The sequence below is a fragment of the Talpa europaea genome (genome assembly GCF_964194135.1).
Source record: "Talpa europaea genome assembly, chromosome: 16".
Classification (NCBI taxonomy): Eukaryota; Metazoa; Chordata; class Mammalia; order Eulipotyphla; family Talpidae; genus Talpa; species Talpa europaea.
Window position 1 is genome coordinate 7,859,872 of NC_140084.1, and position 27,380 is coordinate 7,887,251.

Consider the following 27,380-nt stretch of genomic DNA (forward strand, 5'->3'; position numbering starts at 1 on the left):
TGAGCAATGACTATAATAGCTAACATATTTTCAACATTTATAGTGTGGTAGATACTGTTCCAAGTGCTTTGCATCTTATTAATTCTCATAACAAGCCTATGGCAGAGACACAGTTTTTCCCCATCTTAAGGATAAGTGACAAGGTGTGGAGATTTGCCTTAGGTCATATGGCTGGTAAATGGAGGTTTGATAGGAACCCTGACAGTCTGGCTCCAGAGTCTACACTCTGCTATGCTAATTATGACTAGAAAGCATCCCAAATGTTGCTGATTCTGCGATAACTATTCTGAGATAGACAGAAAAAAGTACAACTGTAGGGAACAAAACACTAAAAATTTCGCAAGGGAGCATATACATGGCAAAATTTTGGAGCTCCCTCTTGTAATTTTCTCATTTTTTAGGTAAACCTGACATTTTCATTTTTATTATCAATTTTTTTTTAATATTTTACCTCAAACTGAACATTATTACTCATGTATTCAACAAACCTGTATTGAGAGCCTACACATACAAGCTCTCTCATGTTGGAAGTAAAGCACTAAACCAAAGACACACAGTCTTGTCCTCATGGAACTTACACTGTAGTGGGTAGTTTTCATTCTATGTGGGTCCGCCTGGGAAGGAGACACCTTCTGTTGCCTAGCCCCCGCCCCTTTCTGTCTCTGGTAAGCCGCCTTCCGCTCTCAACTCATTCCTTGCAGCTCACTGAATTAAACCATTCTTTTGTGATATAGCAATATAAAAATCACCAGACATTACAGGAACTAGTTCTAGGATTATTTTTTTATCAAACTTTTTTTTCTTACATCATTGTTCATTTTTGCATAATATTAAAAATGACTTCTTAATTACAAAATAATTGAGTAACTTAAAATTTTAATCAATAGGGAAATATATAATATTAAAGAAATTCCTCCTTAAATTTTCTTCTGTTTAACAATTTACTTTGAATCATTGTATAGGATAAGAGAATATTATGCTCTTGAAGATATTTCATGCATGATATAATAGCGGTAGTTACAGAATTGCATCCTGTGTTATCATACTGCTCACAGTGATCATTTAGGGAGGTTTCACAGAGTCTTCTCATCTACCTCGTGATGTACTATTATCATATTAAAATATTTACAAAGTACTTATTTGCTTTTGTGATTAAAAAAAGGATAAAAGTATTTAAAAGCAACATCAAAGGAAAAAAAAACTTAAATACATTAACCTGCAACTCACTGTAATATTTCAGGAAACTTTGGAGAGAGGTAACTTCTGTTTTCTTAAGTACATACCCAGTAGGGGTTTTTTTGTGTGTATTTATTTAAGGTTGTTTAGCCATTTCAGATGTAAAGCCATTCTTTGGCTACTTTTCAACATAAACTTGAAATTTTTAAAAAAAGCTGAATTAAAAAGTTTTCCTTTGTTGTTGTTTCTTTGTTTTACTTGGATTTATAGATTAAGGCTAGAACCAAATTTTGCTTGACTTGTGTAGGTATCTTTGGAGTGCACAGAGAAAACCCCTTCATGATGTGTGTGACGCAGTGACCCTGTAGCACACATTTTTTACTGATGTTCTGCTATGAAGTTAGTGATGTGTTGGTTGTGATCTCAACTTCTGTTTTGAGGAAGGGAAATTTTTTTAATTATTAGGCTACTTTTCCCCTTACCTTTGTAGCTTTTTAAGGAGCAATCATCCATAGTTACTGCCTTTTATGATGTCGGATAACCCTTACCAGACTATCAGTAACCTTTCAACAGCTTATCATTGATTTTCATTTTGAACCCTATACACCAGCCTTTCCTAACTAACATTTCTCTGAAGTGTCAGTTCCTCCTTGTCTCTATGCTGTAACCCACCATCCTGGTCTGCCTGGGGCACTTCTCATCCTTCAATGATCAGGTTCTGTATGTTACCTTTCCTGTCTGACTCCATCCTACCCCTCCCCTTCAAAGTTGAGCACTCCTTTATATTGCCTTTCTTTGCTTTGTATTATGCATCTTATTTCCATAATAGTGCTTAATATGCTGAGTTGTAATTATTTGTTAATGAAACAGAGTAGTAGTTTAATCTTTCTATAATCTTTACAATTTAATGGCAAGTGGTAGGTTTTTTACCTCTGTGACCTCAGTTTCCTCCTTTGTCAAATGGAAGTAATAATGTACTTACCTTTTAGGGTTGTTGTGGGATTCAGTTAAATTACACACATAAAATGAAACACTTAACTCTTTTGGGACATACTGAACATTAAATGAGTAGTGAGGATAGCAATGGAAAATTAGTGCACACTTAAATTTTGAGCTTCTGGAAGACATAAGATGTCTCTTCATCTTTCATTTCCCAGTATTTTGTTTGATCAATAAATGCTATTCAGTAGAAAAGTAATTTTCCAGTCCATGAGCTCTTTATACCGATGTCTCTTTATGTTTTTCAGTACTTTTTTTTTTTTCATTCCAATAGGCTATAGTATGAGAAATACCAGGTTTCAGGGTTTTTGTACAGTGTGCTGTAGCTGTAACACAAATACAACACTTGTAAATAAATACCTATCTTACCTTTGATAAGAGCTACCTGTTTATTATAAGTTAAAATTTACCATGTTCAATATTAGAATAGGATTTCATGATTTAAAGTCTCGTAGAAGTTTTTTTTTTAATTTATTTTTTATGTATACAATAGCTGGGGTACAGGCCAGAGGTGTGGGAGGGTGAGAGGATTCACCAGAGATAAGAGTGGGGAGCAGAACAGGCAGTCGGACCGAAAGCACTGCTGAGAAGTTTTGCTCATTATAATGTATCACTTTTTATTTTTTATATATTTTTAAGATTTATTTATTTATGCATACAAGAGCTGGGGCACAGGCCAGACATGCAGAGGATGAGAGTGGGGAACAGAACGGGGAGACTAACCAAAATACACTGCTGAGGGGAGCAGTGGGCGGGTCAGGAGAGGTCTGCTTTGCCATGTGGGTTGCTCCCTGGTGGGCCGGGGATTGAACTCATGCTGCAGAGGCTTCAGATTGCTTCATAGTGCGCTGCTTAACCCGTTGTGCCACCAGAGAGGCCCCACTTTTTATTTTTTGATGTGTGAAATGTACTCAAGTTTCTTGCACAGTGGAAGCTATTTTATATAAAAACAAAGAAGCGTAATCTTTTCTCTCTCTTTTTTTTTAAAGATTTATTTATTCATGCATACAAGATCCGGGGTACAGGCCAGATGTGTGGGAGGGTGAGAGGATTCACAAGAGACAGTGGGGAGCAAAACAGGCAGACTGACTGAAATATCCTGCTGAGGGGAGCAGCGGGTGCGACAGGAGAGGTCTGCCATGCGATGTGGGTATCTTCCCAGGCCTGCTGGGATAGAGCACGTGCTGCAGAGGCTGCAGACGGCTTCACAGCACTGTGCTCTACTGCCTTCGCCACCAGGGCCTCTTTCCTCTTATTCTTGAAACACGAGTTAAAGTGTCTGTTTGCTGTCACATGTGGTGAGATTATCATGTTAATCTTAGATAAGATCTGACTACTTCAGTTATTAACTATAATGGCTCTGTGATCAGTGAGCAATTGTATGTGCTGACTAATTTGTACTGACTGCTGAGTATCCTGTATACATCATATTGTATGATGTTATGCTCTCTGAAAACCCAATTGAAAGTTGACAACATATACAGGAAAAGATCACATGGATTTAGCCACAGCTTTGCCACAGAGGGACTGTGAATGGGGAAATTCTCTAATTTCTTTAGACTTTGGTTTTCATAGGGTTTCAGTTTCTACTTCTTTAAAACTGAACTGAGGTATCCTTCAGTTCTAATAAATTCTAAATTATCCATTTTTAGATCAGCGTTGTCACAGGACACTTGGGTGGATGGGTGTCGGGGCCACGTATAATACACTTAAAATTATTAGCTATTTCATTAATCCTGTCTAAATATGATTATTTATTTAGACTGTAATAAGTGTAGTTTTGTAATTCATGTGTACTTATTCATGTGTTCTTAGTATAATCTGCAGGGGAGAGAAGAGGAGGATTTAGCATGCATGAAGATAAATATAATCTTAAGATAAGCATCTTAGTGATTACATGAAGCCAATATTAACACAAATTGACTGTTAGTTGCAAGGACAAACTTTGGTATATCCAAAGCTGATATATCATATTGCCTTAATTTTACTTAACAAAAGTATTTGTCATGAAATTTTGGTATTGAAGGTGTGTACGTCTGGAATGACAACATTCTTTGCTTTTGTCATCACTGTGACATAGCAGATATACACTCGCTCTTCAAGAATGTAGTAAAAGTGAGAGAAATGGGAACATGTTGGTCAAAGGATATAAACTTTAGTTATAAGATGAATAAGTTCTTGGGCTCTCATATTTAGTGTGATGATTATAGTTAACAATACTGTGTTATATACTTAATATTTGCTAAGAGCACATCTTAAATATCCTCATCACACACAAATTTGTAATTATTCGATGTGCTAATGTGCTAACCTTATTGTGGTTGTTTCACAATACGACTATATCAAAATCATATTGTATATCTTCAACTCACAAATATTATATGGTAATTAATGCTGGAAAAATACTTAAAAAACTCTTTTATTTAAAAAAGAATGAAGTAAAAGAATTCACAATCATCTTTAGAATATATGTTTAACTGTACCCAATTATACATACTATGAACTTGATTTTATCTTAGGCCAACTAAGAAGCAAGAAAATCTATGAATTCAAAAATTCTACAAACAGATATTAGCTTTTCTTAACCTGCAACTCTATTGTAATTCCTCAGTAAATAGGTTTTTTTTTTTTCAGTATAATAGTAATAAAAATTAGGTCTAACAAGTATTTTGGTAGGTTAAATAGATACCAATAGTAACATGTAATAAGTGGAGATAATAGTGGTAGTACTTAATATGAGGAATCAAAGGTGAAGGTTGGCTAATTTCTTTTTAAAGTAATGTGAAGAGCCTCCCCTGGTGGCCCAGGCAATTGAGCACAGTGCTGTGAAGCTGCCCGCAGCCTCTGTAGCGCGGGTTTGCTTCCCGGCCGGCCGGCTGGTGAGAATCCCATATGGTGCAGCAGACTTTCCTGTCTCTACCGCTGCTCTCCTCAGCCATGTATTTCATTTGGTCTGCCTGTTCTGTTCCCCACTCTGGTGAATACTCTCACCCTTCTGCGCATCTGGCTTATAGCCCAGTTCTTGTATGCATGAATAAATAAATCTTTAAAAAAAATAATAATGTGAAGTAGGAACTCTTGGGCAAACAGGTTTTTAATATTTATTTGTAAATATAAATTTTATCAAATAATCTGAGTCATATTTTTTCACTTCTTATTTCTCCTATTGTTGCTAACCACGGATGGCTGTCCTAAATCTTCGTGGTCGCCAAATCTGTTATAGGACAGGGAGAGGGGCAGCCCAAACCCCGCAAACCTGCCTATTCTAAATGGGTTCTGCCATCCGCCGCATCAACACAAAACATATGAGACTTTAATGGGAAGGAACTTTAATAAAACTAGGAAACAATACAGGTAAGGCAAAGAGTCTAGTTTCTAAGTGAAGCACCCAAAGTTACCCGTCCCCTCGTGGGTAAAACTCCATCCATATGGGATCGGCCCAGAGCAAGGCCCCAAAGCCTGCCACAAGTCTAAAGCATCTTCCAGTGGGGACCCACAGAAAAGAGTCAGAAACAACCAGACAAGCCCGGAAGGAAAAGAGCAAAATCAACATCAAGATAAAAGCTGCCATGGTCACCTCTCCACGGGTCTCACCCACATCTGTGTCACCCAGTCCACGACCAAAAGACAAGCGCAGTTTCTTTACGTGTCTCTAGGCTCCACGCGCCTCCTCCAGGTCTCCTGGCTCCATCCTGCTTCCTTCCTCAGTCTCTTCTGCAGCTTCTCCTCTTCCTGCTCAGCTCCACCCTTCCTTGGGTGGGGCAGGGAACCTGGAACCTCCCCCTTTCCTGGGGACCACCCTGTTACACTATGAGTTTTTTGAAGAGATGCTTCAAGTGCCAACTTCCAAAAGTTCTATGTGTGTATTTATTTCCTAGGTCCAGCATGCATTTCTTCTTACAATTAGGAAAAATAGCATGATGACAATGATATACCACTAATAAAATATGCATTGAACCTAAAATTTATGTACTGATACTGATAATTGGTTTGTTATGATCCATCTACATCCTTTTTAGCCTCATGCAGGATCTGTAGTATGCATGTGTAGTTCAAATAGCAAAGTAGTGTGGTGTTGTGAAAATGTCTGTGCATAGGAAAACAACACTTGATTTTAAAAACAAACAGAACATGATTCTTCTTTAAAAGTGACTAAAAATTTGTGAAGTCTGTATTTGAGATAACTAACAGGAATAATTGATAAAAGGATCTGGTTGTATACAGACTCGAGTCAAAATAATTATACATTTGTTTTATAAGTAATATAAGAGACTAATAATATTTAAAGCATATCATGATCACTAAAGGCAGCTTTAAAAAAAAAGTCTTAAAAAATATTCACAGAGGGCCTCCCCGGTGGCACAGCGGTTGAGCGCTGGGTTGCGAAGCTGCCCGTGGCCTCTGCAGCGCCGGTTCGATCCCCGGCTGCTCCCCGGCCACCGGAGGAAGGTCCCACATGGCGCGCAGACCTCTCCTGCCGCCCGCTGCTCCCCTCAGCAGTGTACTTCGGTCCTTCTGCCTGCTCTGCTCTCCCCTCTGGCTCTGGTGAATTCTCTCACCCTCCCGCACTTCTGACTGTACCCAGTGCTTGTATAAATAAATAAATAAATCTTTAAAAAAAAAAAATTCACAGAACTGGGACTCACCAGTGGCACAGCGGCTTGAGCACTGTGCTATGACGCTGTCCGCCCTCAGCAGTGTGGGTTCAATCCTGGCCAGCTGGCGAAAATCCCACATGGTGCCGCAGACCTCTCCTGTCGTGCCCTCTGCTCCCCTCAGCAGTGTATTTCTGTAGTCTGCCTGTTCTGCTCCCAGCTCTGTCTCTGGTGAATCCTCTCACCCTCCCATGCCTCTGGCTTGTACCCCAGCTCTTGTATAAAAATAAATCCTTAAAAAAAAATTCACAGAACTCACTAATGGATATGCTTATTGCATTGAAAAGTCTTCAATAAATATAGATATTTTAAAAAAATTGATCATCGTGCCAGGCACTGAACTTGCTTTGGGAAAACAAAGATGGCTAAAATACCCGTAGTAGCATTTACAGATCATCCAACTGCTCTATGTGAACTATTCAGTTGTCAAACCAGTCTACTATTATATAATCCCCCTTCTACATATGGGGAAATTGAGGTCTTGAAAATTAGTTAATGGTTTAAGGTCACAGAGCTAGGATGTAAACAGAAAAGCTACAATTTAAACCCAGCTCTGTATAATACCAGAGCTTGCACTTTTTAACCAAAATGCTCTGTTTCATGTATACATGTTTACTGTCCTCTGCAACGTGGAGCTGGAATGTGGGAAGGGGGCAAGAGCTCTGGAGGAACAGGGATACCCAGGGAATAAAGGCTCAGTAACATGAGTAAAACTGCAGTCACAGAAACCAGGTTGCTGAAGTTTGAGGGGACCATAAGGGAGTGTCAAGCAATGAGACTGAAAAGATTATAGGAGCATTATGGGCTACATTAAAGCATTTGGATGTCTTTTTTTCCCTTATGCAAAGCTAAAAGGTTGTTCTTTTAATTGGAGCTGAGTTTCAGAATTATAACTCCTAGTAATGTAGAAGGTAGATTATGAAGGACAGTCTAGCAGTTGAAGGTGAATTTTTTAAAATCTTGAAACAGAATAGAGGGGAGACATTTTAAAGGAGGACTTAGTGTTCCTTGTTGATTGATTACCTGGGTATTTGGGAAGTTAATGTATAGAAAGGAGTTAAAAGTGACTTTGGGTTTCTAACTTGGTCAGCTGGTGATGCTGTTAATAACATTGAGTAATTCAGAAATAGGACCCAAGTATAGTTTGGGAGAGATAAATTGGACTTGGGACATTATACAAGTCGAGAATGCTTTGACTGCCAATAAAAGAAAACCTAACCAAGAATAACTTAAGCAGTAAAGTTTGTTTTTTTTTTTAAGCTTATAGCACATGGTACTCCCAGTCTCTTGTCCAGTAGTACTCAGGCATGACCCTGCTTAAAAGATTTTTTTTTATTTTATTTTTTTATTTTTTATTTATTTATTTATTTATTTATTTATAGAGGCATGCTTTATTTATTTAGTTTGTTTGTTTGTTTGTTTTATACATGCACTGGGTACAGTCAGAAGCGCGGGAGGGTGAGAGAATTCACCAGAGCCAGAGCAGGGAGCAGAACAGGCAGAAGGACCGAAGTACACTGCTGAGGGGAGCAGCGGGCGGCAGGAGAGGTCTGCGCACCATGTGGGACCCTCCTCCGGTGGCCGGGGAGCAGCCGGGGATCGAACCGGCGCCGCAGAGGCCGCGGGCAGCTTCGCAACCCAGCGCTCAACCACTGCGCCACCGGGGAGGCCCAAGATTTTTTTTTTAAATCTCAAGCAAGTCACAAGAGGTCTGAGTTAGGTGGTATATGCTAGGGCTAATGCAGCATTCCATAATGTCATACTTGTTTTACTATTTGTAGTAAATTCATTTATCTCATGGTTTCAGCTGCAGACAGCCTATCTAAAATTGCTTTGAGGCATACATTTAAGACAGGACTAAGAGGAAAAGGAAGGTAGCTGATTAAATCTGTTCTTATCAAGAAAAGTTTCCAAGGGCCTCCCTGGTGGCTCAGGAGTTAAAGCCTCAGCGCTATCAAGCTATTGCCAGCCACTGTGACATGAGTTTGATCCCCCACCAGGGAGCTAATCCACATGGTGCAGCAGACCTCTCCTGTCTCCCCGCTGCTTCCCCTCAGCAGTGTATTTCAGTAGATCCTCCTGTTCTGCTCCCAACGCTGTCTGATGAATCCTCTCACCAGCACCCTCTGCCTTACACCCTAGTTCTTGTATGCATAAATAAATAAAATAAATCTTTTTAAAAAAAGAAAGGAAAGCTTCCCAGATGACCCCAACAGATTTCAGCATATATGTAGTTATTTGCCAACAACTGAGTCAGATGGACACTGGTAACTGCAAGGGAGGGTGGGGGGAATGAATATTTTGCTTTCCCAGTCTACAGTGAAGACACATGAGAGAGAGGAGGCTTGGGAATGGGTGTTGAATTAACCGGCGATGTGTCTACTTGTTGAGTTTGCAGTACTTGTTAGACATCAAATCAGAATCAAGAATTTTTCATTATTTAGAACAATTGCATTATTATGAATCTTGGAACTATAATTGGTTAGCATTATAAAGGTTAAATGACCTAAGGAAAATTACATCAGGACCATCATGCAGAAGCAAGGAATAGTGAGGTATTTTAGTGGTAGTATCACTGGAAATAGTCTAATAAACCTCTAGAATTATAAGGCGATCCTCAAAAGGCAGAACAGATAGTATTGCAGGATGTGATAATTTATATTTAATTGAGAATCTTAAGGACATAAAATGGCAATCTAATAGTCATTATCACACAGATGATTATACTACTAGGTGGAGATTAAGTAATTTTTTTTTTAAAGATTTATTTATTTATACAAGCACTGGGTACAGTCAGAAGTGCGGGAGGGTGAGAGAATTCACCAGAGCCAGAGTGGGGAGCAGAACAGACAGACTGACGAAATACACTGCTGAGGAGAGCAGCAGACGCAGCAGGAGAGGTCTGCGCACCATATGGGGCCCTCGCCTGTGGCCAGGGATTGAACCGGCACTGCAGAGGCTGCGGGCAGATTCGCAGCCCAGCGCTCAACTGCTGCACCACCAGGGGAGGCCCGATTAAGTAATTTCTTAAAGCCATATAGTGAGAAAAGTAATAGAACAAGAACAGAAAAATGAACTGAGATTGCTGAGACAGTGATATATTGCCAGTTAGATTTGAAAAGGGCCTCTCATCTTGTAAATTTTTCAGTTAGTCAATAATCTGTACCCAACAGTCAAACTAGATTTTGTATTTCTAAACGGAAATGCCCATAACTTACGAGTTTTTTTTAATGGTTTTATGCCAGTATTAGAAATGTGTATTTCAGAAACAAGAAAATGTGTACTTCACCTAAAAATTTGAGATTTTTTTTTAAAGATTATTTACTTATGCATGCAAGAACTGGGGTACATGTCAGAGGTGTGGGGGATGAGAGGATTCACCAGAGACAGAGTGGAGAACAGAACAGGTGGATTGACTGAAATACACTGCCAGGGGAGCAGCTGGCAAAACCAGAGAGGTCTGCTGTGCCATGTGGACCAGCTCCCTGGCCTGGGATCAAACTCGTGCTGAAGTGTCTACGGATTGCTTCATAGTGCTGATACTTAACCCCTTGCACCACCAGGGAGGCCCCAAAATTGAGCTATTTTAGAAGCAAATTTACATATGGTAGCATACACTCTTTTTAGGTTTACAGGTCTGTGATTTTTGACAGGTATATACAATCGTGAAACTGTCACCACAATCAAAATATGTAATAGTTTCTGATCTATCAGTCCCTTTCTTCCAGCCCATAGTCCCTACCAACCACTGCTCTGTGGTGCTTTTTCCAGACTCATATATATGAAGTCACAAAGTATGTAGCCTTTTGGTTCTGGTAAGAAAGTTTTAAAGAACATTTACAAACACAATATAGTATTTTCTGTCTTGTAGACCTTTTTTATGTTTTTAAAAAGTTAATATAAGGTTTAAAACATCCAAAGATAAACTTTGCATTAGCACGTATTTACAGTTCACACTTAGCACATTGCATTGCACTGAGTATATGTGTCTCACTTCCTTCTTAAATGCTGAACTCCTGAAGTCAGGAAAATTTCATGACTTATGTTTGTTTTAATAACTAATACATTGTTTCTATGATGTAATAAGTGCCTGATAAATGATTTTTTTAGTAGTGGATATTGTATTTATTCCAAAACAAATCTATAAAATTTTATCACTACAAGTTAAATATTATTTCCCCTGTTTCACTGATAAGAAGGTAATGGTCAGAGAGTCTGGAAATTTTCCAGACTTCAAATCTTGAAACTTCTATATAAAATTTTTATTCTATCAGTGTAGAGCAAATCTCCCTGCTAATAGATGATGTATCCAGGGTTTGATTCTAATCTCAGTTAATACCTATAATACTATTTTTTCTGACATAATATTTTAAAAATTAGGTGGAAATTATGTGATTTTTTTTTATTTTTAATAATGCATGTAGTTTTTACCAAGAAAAAGAAAATAATATTGGAAACATTTTCAAATTGTTGTAAGATTTTTTTAAAAAGCAAAATACAGGGGCCTCCCTGGTGGCGCAAGGGTTTAAGACGCAAACTATGAAGCTATCCACAGTCACTGCAGTGCCAGGGGACCTGCGGGCAAGACAGGGGTGGGTGCCATGTGGGTTGCTCCCTGGCCGGCCGGGGATCAAACTTGTGCTGTAGAGGTTGTGGACTGCTTCATAGTGCGGTGCTTAACCCCTTGCTCCACCAGGGAGGCCCTATTTTGAAATAATTTTAGACTTAAAAGTTACAGCAATAATGCAGAGTTCCCAGTTACCCCTATTGTTAATATCTTGCATAGCTATTATCATGACTAAGAAGTTACCATTAATACAGTATTATTAACTAAACTATAGACTTTTTTGATTATTATCTATTTTCTAGCAGTATCTCTTTTTTTGTTCCAGGATCCAACTAGGATCTCACATCGCATTTAATTGTCATGTCTCCTTAGCTGCCTCCAATCTGTGATAGTTCTTCAGTCTTTCTTTGTCTTTTATGACCTTGAAACTTTTTTAATTTATGCATATATTTATTAAGATTTATTTATTTATGCATATAAGAACTGAGGTACAGGCCAGAGGTGTTGGGGTGAGAGGATTCACAAGAGACAGAGTGGGGAACAGAACCGGCAGATTGACTGAAATACACTGCTATGGGGAGCATCGGGCGAGGCAGGAGAGGTCTTCTGCGCCATGTGGGTAGTTCCCTGGCCGGGAATTGAACTCGTGCTGCAGTGGCTGCGGGTAGCTTCATAGGTTGCGTCTTAACCCCTTGCTCCACCAGGGAGGCCCTGACCTTGAAAGTTTTGAAGAACACTTGTCAGTAGTTTGTAGAATGTTCATCAGTTTAGATTTGTCTCTTGTTTTATCATGCAGAGACTAAATTTAAATATTTTTAGCAAGAATACCACAAAAGTGATACATCCTTCTCTGTGTGACTGGGAGGGCAGCGTGACCATGTCTATTTATGTATTAGTGCTGGTATGATAATCCTGATTATTGTTGAATTTCTCCACATAAAGTTACATTTGTCCCTTTGTAATTAATAAATAGCTTGGAAGAGATTTCTTGAGACTTTACAAATATCTCGTTATTCTTTAAACTTTCATCCTGTACTCTCTAAACTCTTTACTAATTTTGTCACTCATTAGTGACTCTTGCTTATAGCAGTTATTACAGTTGTGTTCTAATGATGATTTCCTATTTCTGTCATTCTTTGAACACCTATTAGTTTGAAATCTTTTTAATAAGGCTGTTCTTTCTCCCTCATTTATTTGTTCAATTACTTATTTATGTCAGTATGAATTCATGGATATTTATTTTATTGTATGGGTTTTGATTCCATATAACTATTTTATATTTTGGTGCTCAAACCATTCCAACTTTTTTATTATTTTTTTAATTAATCATTTTTAATTAAAAAATCATCAATGAATCCAGTTATTTGATGTGGTGACCAATGTATTGTTCTGTTAACATTCAATTGTTGAGGGCCTCCCTGGTGGCGCAGCGGTTGAGCGCTGGGTTGCGAAGCTGCCCGCAGCCTCAGCGGCACTGGTTCGATCCCCGGCTGCTCCCCGGCCACCGGAGGAGGGTCCCACATGGTGCGCAGACCTCTCCTACCACCCGCTGCTCCCCTCAGCAGTGTACTTCGGTCCTTCTGCCTGCTCTGTTCTCCGCTCTGGCTCTGGTGAATTCTCTCACCCTCCCGTGCTTCTGACTGTACCCAGTGCATGTATAAACAAAACAAACAAATAAATAAATAAATAAACATGCCTCTATAAAAAAAAAAAATTAAAAAAAAAAAATATTTAAAAAAAAAAAAAAACATTCAATTGTTGAATTCTGTGAACTCTGGCAATCCTCAATCCTACTACAGCGGAACTCCAGTCATGTGTTATATAAAAATGAGGAGGGAAAGAACAAGAACATATCTTTGTCTTTTCTCCTCTTCCTGAACTCAGTTAATTCTGCCAATTTGGTCAGAAAATCCCTAGTGACAACAAAAACTTGGCAGTTGCTAATAGTAGTTCTTTGTACAATAAAAAAAAATTTCTAAGTGTTTAAAGATATGGAAACTTGGATGGCATTCTCGTCCTCGGGTGGAGACTCTGATTGGATGTTCAGGATGGAATGCTTGCTGACCCCTTGAACATAGCTATTGTGCTGGGCTAATGTTGTGTTTCCGTCTATAGTTTATCACTTGGGGTGCTGATCTAAAACAAACCATCCGGTGTGTCCAGGACACATCCACTTAGCAACAAAAATATGGACAAGGATTTCCTTACTTAAACTGCTAGAATTATTTTTTTGTCTAATAGAAAAATATTAGTTTATTAGTATTTTCATTAAGGGGGATTTAGTTATTTCAATTGGCCTGAAGTTGTTACATTCAGTTACTTGTAACATTTTTATGCTTTTAGCATTTATCAGGTTTGCCTTTATAATATCTACTTTTTTTCCCCCAGCTAAACCACTTGAGAACAAAGCCTGTGTGTCAGACATTTTATATGTCCCATACTTTGCACATAGGAGAGAGCGCTTTGTTATTGAAAGAGGAAGATACGGTTTCTAAGAGTAAAGTTTTTTCTCATAATGCATGCTAGGAGCACATAAAAGCCTATACGTTGGGTTTGTGAAGCAAGGATTTTCTTTACTTACAGAGGAATGTTTTAATCTGTTACTGTTAAATTTTTATGTCACAAGAGCAAACCACTTATCCTTACACCATGTATTTAAGTTGATAACTGTTAAGCAAAATTTTGTTCTAAAGGCATATTTTTGTTATAATAGTGTATTTAGCTGAAGAGAACCTAAAAAAAGATCACACAAATGGAATTTATGTGATAATCTTCAGTCTATGCATAGAGTGAACCTATCCCACATATTCAAAAATCACCTAATTGTATTGAGCAAAGGCCTTTATCCAAATATTAACAAAAATCCTTAATCTAGAAATTAGCAATACTTTTTAACTGGATGTTATTACCCATACCATAAATAATTCACATGATTTGACCAACAGTCTAATTGGGACTATAAAAATATATCTGTATTTGTGGCAGAATTTTTCATAATTCATCTAACCAGTTCTTAACTGTGCATTTTCTATAGTTAGGTGATGTCTGTTATGAACCCTTCATCATTGTACTGTCATTTATGACCAGATAAAATTCATTTGTGCTACAGTTCAGTGTGCATTTTGTTACATCCATGTCAAGTGGAGTAGGTTACAGTTTGCTCTAAAAAGTTAGATAAAAGTATAATGTTATAGGCCTCCCCTGATGGCGCAGGCGGTTGAGCGCCACGCTGTGAAGCTGCCCACAGCCTCTGCAGCGCCAGTTCAATCCTGGCCAACAGGCGAGGGTTCCACATGGCACGGCAGACCTCTCCTGTCTTGCCCGCTGCTCCCCTCAGCAGTGTACCATCTGCCTTTTCTGCTCCCCACTCTGTCTCTGGTGAGTCCTCCCCATACCCCCTGCACCTCCGGCCTGTACCCCAGTTTTTGTATAAATAAATAAATAATTTTTTTTAAAAAAAAGTATAATGTTAAGTCAGAGTCATAGAAAGACTGTTTTTTTACTAGAAAAATATGTGAATTTTGCCTCATGACTATGCAAGAGAATGTATTTAGGGCCTGAAATAGCCTTGCATAAACTGCAGTGAGGTTCTGAATAGTGTGAAGAACCAAAGTAAATAAACACTAGAAAAGTGATGTATTCTAAATAGCGGTGCCTTTTTTGGTATCTTGATTTTAATCCCGTATGTGTTTTGTTCTAGTGGAAAAGATGGACAAAACAGAAGCCTGGAATAATAGGGATATGAGAGTGTTAGGGGAATACAAATGAGGAAAACTATGTGCTGTCAAAATTGGTCCTTTTGTGAAAGTGCAGACAAAGAACAATTAGATTGTTGTCTTTCTGGAGATATCTTTAATGCCGTCTTCCAGTATTCTTTACTGTTGTATAATAATCACAGCATTTTGTAACTCATTTAGGTAATTGCTTACTGTCTTCCAGGCTCTGGTAAACTGTATACTTCTTTTTATTAATCTTATTTAACCCTCATAGTTCTTAGTGAAGTTCATTTTAGGGTTTAGCATTAGAGCTCTATAGATTAGAAATTGAGATTGAAAAATGAAATTATATGTCCAAAATCACAAAACTGATTGACAGAATTGAAATTCAAATTTGGTTTGTTCAATTTCAAATCTTAGACTCTGTTGTCCCTCCAAAGTATATGAGTTGCACACACACACACTCACACATCTCAGTACCTGCTGCATTTAAGCACCTGCCCATGTACCTTTCATATACTATCTCATTTAATCCTACAACACCCCTTTCTTTGAGGATGCTATTTTATGTTTTACAAATGAGGAAACTAAGACTCAGAGAGGTAAATTATATACTTTTAAAACCTCCCAAAATGTAACTGGTATTATCATTTCTTGAAATAAGATTCATTTGGCTATCAAATTTGTTGCTCTGCATTTATACTTTAATGATTTAACAAGCAATATCCAAACAGCATCAGCTGTAACGTTATACAAATACATTGTAGGTGTGAGATATAGATCTAGATAACTCCATGCTGATATCCCCATTGTTCTCTCAGCATTTATTGAATAGCGCACTTTCCCCATTGTTCTATTGCTTCTGCTATTGAATCTATTTCTGGAATTATTTTTCTAATTCATTGTTCTTTATTATTTGATAGAATGTGTTTAGTTCACATGCTTATTGTAAAAGTATTCAGACATAGAAATATTTAACTTCAAAAGTAGAAGCCCCTATAATTGTATCTGCAGAAAAAAATGTAAGCAAATTGGACTGTTTTCTGGAGCACTTTATGAACATACTATAATTTTTTCAATGCACAACTGAGTACTTTTTTTCTCATAGCAAATCTGATACCCTCATTTTTTTTTATGTTTTTTTTTAATAGAGGCATGTTTTATTTATTTGTTTGTTTGTTTGTTTTGTTTATACAAGCACTGGATACAGTCAGAATTGCGGGAGGGTGAGAGAATTCATCAGAGCCAGAGCGGGGAGCAGAGCAGGCAAAGACCGAAGTACACTGCTGAGGGGAGCAGCGGGCGGCAGGAGAGGTCTGCGTGCCATGTGGGACCCTCCTCAGGTGGCCGGGGAGCAGCCGGGGATCGAACCGGCGCCGCAGAGGTCGCCGGCAGCTTCGCAAACCAGCGCTCAACCACTGCGCCACCGGGGAGGCCCTGATACCCTCATGTTTTAAAAGATGTGGGGGATCGTGGTTTTTTTTTTTTCCCCTCAAACTAGCCACTATTTTAACATTTCAATGGGAGACTAAGAGACAATGTAAGTCATTCCTAACCCTCCTGTTTCTTTTTTTTTTTTTTTTAAGATTCATTTATTTATGCATACAAGAGCTGGGGTGCAGGCCAGAAGTACGGGGGATGAGAGGATTCACCAGAGACAGGTGGGGAGCAGAACAGGCAGATTGACTGAAATACACTGCTGAGGGGAGCGGGACCAGACAGGAGAGGTCTGCAGTGCCATGTGGGTATTACCCTGGCAGGCCGGAATCGAACTCGGGGATTGAACTCATGCTGGAGAGGCTGTGGATAGCTTCATAGTGCTGGGCTTAACCCCTTGCCCCACCAGGGAGGCCTGAGAATAGCATTTCAATCTCAACATCAAGAATAAAAGAAAAATATGTAATTTGAAATATTTTTTCAGATACAATGTCTTCCAATTTGGGGGTTAGTTATATAAAGTATTCAAATGCAATTACTGTAGGGCTATTTCATAGGGAAAGTTGCTGGTAGCTGTCTTTCATACAGAAACATTTAAAAATGCAAATCTAAAATGTTTAAAACCTTTTTTAATCGAAAGTGGAAAAGCTTATATATTGTAGTTTGAGGAAACATTACAAAGAAGACTTTTTAAGTTCATTTAAAAACTAATTACTGGGCCGGGCCTCCCCGGTGGCGCAGCGGTTGAGCGCTGGGTTGCGAGGCTGCCCGCGGCCTCTGCAGCGCCGGTTCGATACCTGGCTGCTCCCCGGCCACCGGAGGAGGGTCCCACATGGCGCGCAGACCTCTCCTGCCGCCCGCTGCTCCCCTCGGCAGTGTACTTCGGTCCTTCTGCCTGCTCTGCTCCCCGCTCTGGCTCTGGTGAATTCTCTCACCCTCCCGCGCTTCTGACTGTACCCGTGCATGTGTAAACAAAACAAACAAACAAATAAATAAAAACATGCCTCTATAAAAAAAAAAAAAAAAAAACTAATTACTGGGCCTCCCCGGTGGCGCAGAGGTAGAGCGCTGGGTTGCGAAGCTGCCCGCGGCCTCTGCGGCGCCGGTTCGATCCCCGGCTGCTCCTCCGCCACCGGAGGAGGGTCCCACATGGCGCGCAGACCTCTCCTGCCGCCCGCTGCTCCCCTCAGCAGTGTACTTCGGTCCTTCTGCCTGCTCTGCTCCCCGCTCTGGCTCTGGTGAATTCTCTCACCCTCCCGCGCTTCTGACTGTACCCAGTGCGTGTATAAACAAAAACAAACAAACAAATAAATAAAAACATGCCTCTATAAAATAAATAAATAAATAAATAAATAAAATAAAAACTAATTACTTTATAAATAACCCACAACTAGTTTTACCATAGTTAAAAAGACTTCCAAGGAGAAATTTTACAGTATCTATCCAAAACCCTAAATCATTTCTATCTAGCTTGCTGTTCTGTTTGTGTATATACAAAGCATGCAAACTAATAACTTTTGTTTAAAACTAATAGTTATACATGTTAGAATTTGATTGAGGCCTAAAAATTTTTTTCAGTTTGCATAAATTTATGATAAAAGGCCATAATTTTAAAAATCTGAAATTTTTACCAGGCAACCATAAATAAGAGACATTCTTCAAGGGAGGGAGAGGAAGAGGGATCAAAACGGGAGAGAAGAGCACAGGAACTATGGTGATGCTTCCCAGGTGAACTGGTGGTGGGAATTTTACAGGGAATACTTGTTCTTGTCATTGTCATAGTAATTTGAAATCCTCAAAAAAAGAATATTACTCCTACTTTCGTTGACTTGAACAGGCCTTGGATTGAAATGGAGAAGGAAAGATGGGTAATGGAGTGAATAGGAAATCCCAGAAATGACATGAACCACAGTTAGTGTGCTAAACCGGAAAATGCCGAGCGCACATCTTGTAAGCACATGTGCTGCTTCTGAAGATATGCTTGGTTTACTTGTTGACAACGTTTTCTCCTGATGACTCCAAGTAGAAAGGAGCTAATTCCATAGAGTTAATAAATGATAAGGCAATGGTGAGAAAGTAGTTATGCCTTTGGAAATGCTTATCCAGAAAACTGTAACTCAAATTTGTGTTAGAGCTGAGGTTCTGGTACTCCTCGAGGTTATAATATCACAGGTCACTCCTCCCATGTTTCAGACCAAAAAAATTATAAAGAGACATAGATTTCCTGCTTTTAAGGAGAGGAAAAAATAATGTCCTGCATTTGTTGAGACAGGAGATCAAGACTGGGTGGGCATATATCCATACCATTTTTCACCTATTAAAATAGCAAAGATTATTTTAAAAAGTATTACTTTATGTTGGCAAGTGTACTGACATGGAAATGCTCATATTCTGCTGTTAGAAATATAAAGTGCTACAGTCTTTTTGGGGAGGAACTCACAGTATTTATCATAAACCTCGAATATTCCTTGGACCCAGTAATTTTTCTCCTGAAAAATATGTTTATTATAGCATTATTTAAGCTAAAAGCCCAATTATTGAAGAATGTAAGTAAATTAAGCACACAGTGGAATGTGTATTATTTCTAAGTGATGCTCATAAAGAGTGTATAACATGGCAAGGTATATGTTACTGTGTTAAGTGCAGCACTAATAAATCTCAAAGGAAATGTGGTGGAATTAGGAATTTTCATACTTTACTTTCTTGTCAGTACTCTCCAGATTAATTATTCAAGAGAAAGGGATGAGACCAGCAGAAGGTAAAATGATGGTTGCAAGGGGCTTAGGGAGAAAAGAATAGGGAGTTAATGTTTAACGGATACCTCTGTGCCTTCGGTCTGGGAAGATGGAAAGGATGTGGAGATAGATGGTAGTGATGGTTGCACATCAATGTGAATGTATTTAATGCCACTGAACTATATGTATAAACAATGGTTAAAATGGTGGATTTTATTTTTTGTGTATTTTACCACAGTTAGCAAAAATAAAAAGGCTACTATGATGGTTTTGGTGGTTGAGATGCATGTTGACAGAGCTGAAGAGACTGGGGAAAAATTTCAGAGGTGGCAAGGCCTGGTTGGGTACCCGACTGGATGGTCAGGCCTAAGGAAAGGGAAGAGTCTGTAAAGGTTTGGAGAAGAGGTTCCCAAAGTTTACTTAGGCATGATAATCTACCATGTAAGTAGCCTTTAATAAAATATAGATTATTGGGCCTTATTCTAGACTTACTGTACTACTGGTTTAGAGAATGGGTCCCTTGAAAGATGCTGATGCTAATGCTAATAACTAAAACAGTGCATAAAGGAGATTAAAGACATGAAGATTAGTTTACATTTGGAGATACTGAGTTTGATGGGTTGAGACAGAACCCAAGTAGAAGGAATTGGGGCCAACAAGAGATACTGGTTCTAGAGATCTATGAGCTCTAGCATTGGAAGTTGGTAGGAACTAGAGAATGAAGTGAAAGTGCTAAAAGCAGAGCTTGGAGAAATAACTGCATTGTCAGGATAGAAGGAAAACAAGGCATTAGAAAATTAATAGCCAGAAAGGAGGAATAAAAAACAGTTGGCACGGTGCATTGTCAGATGTTGGAATGGTCAAAAGAAAAGATTGAGTGCCCATGGACAGATAATTGGGTAAAGAAGACATGGGTGTGTGTGTGTGTGTGTGTGTGTGTGTACACACAGTGGGCTGTACTTAGCTCTAAAAGATGAAATTGTACCTTGAGAGAATTGTGCTAAGTAAAATAAGTCAGAAAAGGAAGACAACTACCATATGATTTTGCTTATATATGGAAAATAAACAAAGCAAATGAACATCAGAACAAAAGCAAACTATTAAATACAGAGCACAGATTGGAAGTTACCAGAGCGAAGGGGGATGTGGATGAGTAAAAGGGGTCAACTGCAAGGTGACAGATGGAAGCTAGACTTTTGGTGATAATCACGATGTCGAGTATCTAGATGTCAAATTGTAATGCTGTACACCTGAAATTTATGTACTATTATACACCAGCATTGCCATAATAAAAATGTATTACTGAACAAAAAAATACAATCAGTATTGAGAAAGGACTTTTGGATTGGGTTTTTAAGAAAACATTAATGACGCTTCAGAATGTGCTTTTATTCAGAGAGATTAAGGAGCAAAAAGACAGGAGAAACAAAACAGCAAGGAGTAGAAGAGAGGAAGTCAAGGTTAGTAAGGTCAAGGCAAGGTTTTTTTGGTTTGGGTAAGCTTGGTGCTATTTTAGGTCAAAATTTATATGGCGTGTTTGTCTTTCCCAGGGCTCCTGACTCTTGCTGTGCCTCTCTTTGTCCCCAGCCCTTTGACGGTGGCTTGTCGCTTCCTTATTTGCTCTCACTTTCTTGATGATTGTGCTGCAAGTCTTCTGTTTGCTTCTCTAGGACCGCTCTTCCTTGGCTACCTGCTTTCTGCCCCAGGAGGCCTACCTGCATGGATGACATGGACAAGCCTCTTTGCCCTTGGGCTTTTGTTGAGTTTGGCTAAGGTCAAGCTCCACTAGAATACTGGAAGGAAAAGGGAGGTGAGAAGGTTGGAACACTTCTTTCCATGGCTCCCAGTCTGCAGGGTAGCTGAAGTCTGTCTGAATTGGAGCAGGTCACTGCTCCTCTCAAATCAGTCCTCTATGCGATTCTCCTCTTCTGATTCTTCTCTCTCTTCCTCTCAATCCCTTCAGACCTAGGTGTGGAAACAGGAAATCACTCTATTTTACCTTTTGGTTTCCCCGTCCCTTTACTAACCTTGTACCTGTTTCTTGCACACCTTGACTGATACAGTGATCTTATCTATCTAGTTTTGTAGTTTTAAATATCAGCCACATGTCAATAGGTCCCAAATTTATAGCTCCATCCCAGACTTGTCTCCTGTAGACTCATATATCTGGCTGCTCAGTAGTCTTGATTAATATATATCTCAACTTACTGATCCAGTCTCCTGAACCTGTTAATAGCAACTCTGTCTCCTAGTTGTTCAAGATGAAAATCTCAGAATCAACCTTGATCCTCTTTTCCCCCTCATCTCCCTTATCCAATCTGTCAGGACATCTGACTAGGTCCACCCTTAGCAGACAATCTGACTACTTCTCACCACCACCATTCTGACCAACTGCCATAATCTCTCACCTCTAATAGCTTCTGCCTGGTCTTCCTGCTTCTGTCCTCTTTCACTCTACTAATATAGCATATAATTTATTTTTTATTTTAAATTACACTTTTTAGGGATCATAGTTCTGTGAATTTTAATACATATAAATTCTTGTGACTATCATTACAAATCAGGATGTGGAACACTCTATACTCAAAAAAATGGTCATGTTATCCCATTATAATTGTACCCTCCCTACTCCTGGCAGCCACTACTCTATTCATCATACACTATTCCCTTTATAATCGGATCCTGCCATTTTTAACTCAGCAAGCTCTTGAAATTCATCCAACTTGCTGAGTATATCAATAGTTCATTCCTTTATATTGCTGAGTAGTAGTCTATTCTATAACTGTACCTCAATTTATCCATTCATCCAGTAAAGGAAATTTGGGTTGTTTCCAGCTTTGGCACTTATGAATAGAGATGTTAAAACCATTTGTGTATAGGCTTTTGTGAACATAAGCTTTTGTTTCTCTGGAATATAACTTTTTAGTAGCATTTATCTTTTTTAAAACATGTTTTGTTTACTGGTACTATTCTAAGTTTCTAAAAACAGTTCCTAGCACATAATGGGAGCCCAGTACATTAGTGAATATGCCATGTTACTTTGAAATAGAAAAGAATATTGAAGCCATAGTCACTCTGAACATGTTTCAAGATTTACATCACCAAATCCTAGGCTGTGCAAGCTATTCAAACCCCAAATGGCAGGAGTCTTGAACTGAAAGACACTTGCAAGTTTATAATGTAAAAGAGACTTTTTACTGAAGGTAAAGTAATTCCCTACTAATGTTTTTAGTGGCCATCTGTCAGACTCCTGATTTTGAGGAGGAGATTTGGATAAGGTTGAAGAGAAACCTCTTGGGAGAATAACAGATGCCAACATAACTCATTTGTAAGCAAAATGAAAAGCCAGCTATTCCACCACAAGGATACCCCAGAAACAAACTTGCTTGCAAAAGCAGGGGAATTAATGGCACCATTCTCCCTACATTGCCTGACCCATTTAGTTACACTCAAACTCATGGTAAAGGACATAACAGGGGTGAGATGTGAGATATTAATGTTTTTAAAGCAAGGTGATCGATTGACTGAAATAACTTACATTTACAACCATAGGCCATGTCTGCACTATGATGTATTTTTTTGGGCAGGCTTTCAAAAGCCATACAAATAACATTCAATTTAAAATCAGATGTTGCCTAATGTCCCAAACCAGTACAGCCATATACCTTGTTACTCCTGTAACTCTACTCATCAGATTATTAAATTCAGTAAGGATCACTTGGATCTTGGATCCCAGCCAGTGCATTATAGTTTTTGAAGGTTCAACAAGATTGCAGTTTAAGGTGGTTCCATATTTAAAATTTGAGCCAAGTTTCCAAATAAGTTTTCTTCATGTCTTAAGTTTTTTCCAGGTTGTATATAGTACATGTGTATGCTTTCGTCACTCTGAAGAGAAGGGGTTATAGCGATGCTTCTGGGATGTGGGGGGGGGGGGTGGATGCCCCCTTCATTTTCAGTAAGAGTAATCATGCATGGAAATAAGAAAATTAACTTTATCATCTAAATACCTAAAACACTACAAACATCATTGTTTAATTAAATATTTTGAGGATGATCTTTAACTGTTAGAGAAAATGAAACAGTTTTAAATGTATCATGATTCTGAATTGACCAGAAGGCCATGTGGAGGCGAGGTGTCGCCAGGTTAAATCATTGTGGCAACTGGGGAGGTCTACGTTTGGGACTAAAACAAAATGTTGTTGTTAATTTCCTGCCTTCCCCAAATCTTAGGTAAATTAGAAAGATCTGTATTCTCACTTCTTTAGCCATTATGGATGACTAATTAGATGTGGATACGGATGGCATTGTTATCAACTCAAGTAAAATCATTGCTTTTAAGAAGACTATGCAATAGGTTGTACGTGTGTGTCCATTTCGTTTGAATATGTGTGCAGTAGTCAGTTCTGTGATCGCCCTGTGTGACTGAATAAATGAACTGAGTAAATCATAACGGCTCTCTTCTAATCACTATAACATTCAAGAGTAGTCATTTACAGTGTCTAGTATTTCCGCAAGTTGGTAGCCCAGTAGTTGGTACACTGCCTTAAATGTGAAAAAACTAGTCTCTGCCGGGCCTCCCTGGTGGCGCAGCGGTTGAGCGCTGGGTTGCGAAACTGCGCGCGGCCTCTGTGGCGCCACTTCGATCCCCGGCTGCTCCCCGGCCACAGGAGGAGGGTCCCACATGGCGCGCAGACCTCTCCTGCCGCCCGCTGCTCCCCTCAGCAGTGTACTTCGGTCCTTCTGCCTGCTCTGTTCCCCGCTCTGGCTCTGGTGAATTCTCTCACCCACCCGCGCTTCTGACTGTACCCAGTGCATGTATAAACAAAACAAACAAACAAACCAGCAAACAAACAAATAAAGCATGCCTCTATTAAAAAAAAAAAAAAAAAAAACTAGTCTCTGCCATTGGCAGTAAATTAGAAACAACAGAAATTTCAGCCACAGTTCATGTGTTGTAATCCTTTCTTGGAAGCTCAAAGCTAAAGAATGTATTGCAATGCCTGAGTCAGCCATTCATGGGACATACTGGCTACACCCTGTTCATTTTTCTGGTATGAAAAATTCTTGGTGACCTGAGGCAGTTAGCTTTTACTGTCTCCACCTAGAAATATACAAATTATAACTATGCATGGAAAGCACACACATACATACAAATGTGCAAACTATATCTAAATGCCTGTGTTAACATTATTATGTTTTCTAGAATACACTTAATTGTATCAGCTCTTGTGTAATAGCTCCTAAGGAATTAAATTTACCTCTTCTAGTGATTACTATTAAAAAAATTTTAACTTCACTAACTTTCTAACTTGCAGGATGGGGGCAGGGAGAAAAGCACCTACTATTTATCCAGTGTTTTGTATATCCATAGAATTTTTACTTGTTTAGTTTGTTACTCCCATTTTATAGATGAGGTCCTCAGGACAGTCAGCTAAATTCACATAGCTCTTCAGATATTTGAAGGATTCTCATGTGGAAGAGAAAAGTTTGTTCTGTGGAGCATCAGTAAATAGCAAACCAGTCAATGGAAATTTCAGTTCTAAGTGTTAAGAGTCATCTAAAGCAAGATGGTACTGTTCAGGAGGTAGTGAATCTATCTTTAGTATCACTGTCATTCATGACTGGCCAACTGCTGAGATTTTCAAGTATTTAATTATTCATTTGTTCCTTCACTCATTAATTCAAAAGTACTGACTACTGTTCTAGGTGTTGAATACCAAGACTAAATAAATCATAATCCCTATTCTCAGAGAACTCACAGCCAGCAGAGGAAGAGAATTTTACAAAGAATTATAGCCTTAGGGTGCTGAGGTTATTCAGAGGTGTAATAGTAATGCCACAGAGACAGCGGACAGAAAAAGCAGCTGAGGGGGTGAATTTTAAGTAGAGTTGTCTAGACAAAGGGAAAAAGGAATCTTAAGCAGTAGAAACAATACATGCAAAGGCTCAGAAGTTAACATTTTTAGAATTGTGAAACTGGTAACTTCATTTTGACTATGCGCCTTAAAGGACTCTCCTGTCCTAAACTTCTTGGTGCTGACTCTTTAGCTTATGGCTTTTTTTTTTTTTCATTTCAACTAGATATTGCATGTAAGTATATACTCTGTTGTCATTTTTCATTAGGAGTAAAAATACTAACCACCTTCTTTGATTTTTGTTCGTAGTCAAGTTCATCCGAGAAGTCACTCCATATATCAAGAAGCCATCATTAGTATCAGATCTGCCATGGGAAGGTGCAGCTCCCCAGTCACCAAGCTTTAGTGGCAGTGAAGACTCTGGTTCTCCAAAACACCAGAATAGCACCAAGGACAGGAAGGTCATCCCTCTCAAAATGTGTTTTGCTGCTAGAAACCTAAGCATGCCGGATCTGGAAAACAGGTGAGCTGTACCTAAGGAGAACAATACAGTTATGTCTTTGCAAAATTTAGGACATGCTGCAGTACTTCTTATGCATATTATTATGTGATATAATGACTCTGTTGACCAGGTTACACAAAGGAAAGTATCAGTCTAAGATGAGAGAATATTTTTGAAGACCCATATAGGATACACATATATGTACATGTATATATATAGAACAAGTTTGGACAGACACACAAGAAATTTTTCAGGATGGTTACTTTTGGGGAGTGCAATGAGACTAGAGGGTAGAGGAAAGAAAGGACTTCTACTCTTCAGTTTATACTTATTTTTATTTATTTATTTATTTATTTATTTTTTAGATTTATTTATTTATTTATACAAGCACTGGGTACAGTCAGAAGTATGGGAGGGTGAGAGAATTCACCAGAGCCAGAGTGGGGAGCAGAGCAGGCAGAAGGACCGAAGTATACTGCTGAGGGGAGCAGCAGGCGGCAGGAGAGGTCTGTGCGCCATGTGGGACCCTCCTCCGGAGGCCGGGGAGCAGCCAGGGATGGAACCCGTGCTGCAGAGGCTGTAGGCAGCTTTGCAACCCAGTGCTCAACCGCTGTGCCACTAGGGAGGCCCATATCTTTATTTTTTTTTTTAAAGATTTATTTATGCATACAAGAACTTGGATATAGGCCAGAGGTGTGGAGGTGGGGAGAGTATTCACCAGAGACAGAGTGGGGAATAGAACACACAGACTGATTGAAATACACTGCTGAGGGGAGCAGCAGGTGAGACAGGAGAGGTCTGCTGCGCCATGTAGATAGCTCCCTCGCCGGGGATCGAACTCATGCTGCAGAGGCTGTGGGCAGCTTCACAGTGCTGTGCTTAACCCCTTGCACTACCAGGGAGGCCCTCAAGGGTTTTTTTTAATATCATACTTGCATTCCAATGTGCTTTCTAGACCAAAAAAAAAAAAAAAGACAAAACAAAAACCAGCAGTTGAATTACAGGTAGCTGATGGAATTATATATAACTTTGGTTATGCCCACAGAAATGTGGACATCTATCCTCAGTGTCTTGGCAGAACAATATGTTCAGAACCATTCATTAATTAGACCTCACTTAGGAGAGTTAGAAGATAGAAGTTAGGATGATAAGCTTTGGCCAAATTACTTGTTTTCCATAAGCCTCAGTTTCCTCCTGTATAAAATGAAAGCTTGTATGAGGATTATTATGAGAATCATTGTAACATTCACATAGTAAGCTCTCGGTGTGCTATTATTATGGATGCTGCCTTAAATAAGTCTTAGTTTCTCTATCCTCCTTATTTTCTCTATCTGTAAAATGGACAGCATAACACCTGCTCAACTATACTCAACAAATGTTGATTATCTTCTTCACTACTTCAAGGATGAATAAGATAATATCCATGAAATCACATGGAGCTGTTTGATCCTAAAATTTATCTCAGCTTTGTCAAAGTAAATGTCATGACAGGTAACAGCTGCAACACTTAAAGGCATGCTGGGGTGTGCTCAGAGCAGGGGGCTGGAAGAAATGGCTTCTCTGTTTACAATACACCCAATAGGGATTTGGGTTGGTGACAAGGGCGGGAGACTCATGGCCCTTCTATGAACAAGTACCCTACATGTGAAAAGGAAATCAATGAGACATCAATTGCTTATAAGTTAGGGAATCTTAGGGTAAAAATGGAGTACTTTCAGCTCATTTTCGGGACTTTTAC

At 39.0% G+C, this 27,380-nt stretch overlaps 1 protein-coding gene across 1 annotated transcript in view; it reads left to right on the forward strand.

Annotated features, from left to right (window-relative positions):
- Positions 1-27,380, forward strand: part of SNTB2 (syntrophin beta 2) — a gene marked incomplete at both ends in the record, with an annotated part of 94,406 nt that overhangs the window by 26,136 nt on the left and 40,890 nt on the right. Inside the window, one exon of the mRNA XM_084257629.1 lies at positions 25,450-25,663. Coding sequence (XP_084113755.1) covers positions 25,450-25,663 — 214 coding nt within the window. The remainder of the gene's footprint in view (positions 1-25,449; positions 25,664-27,380) is intronic.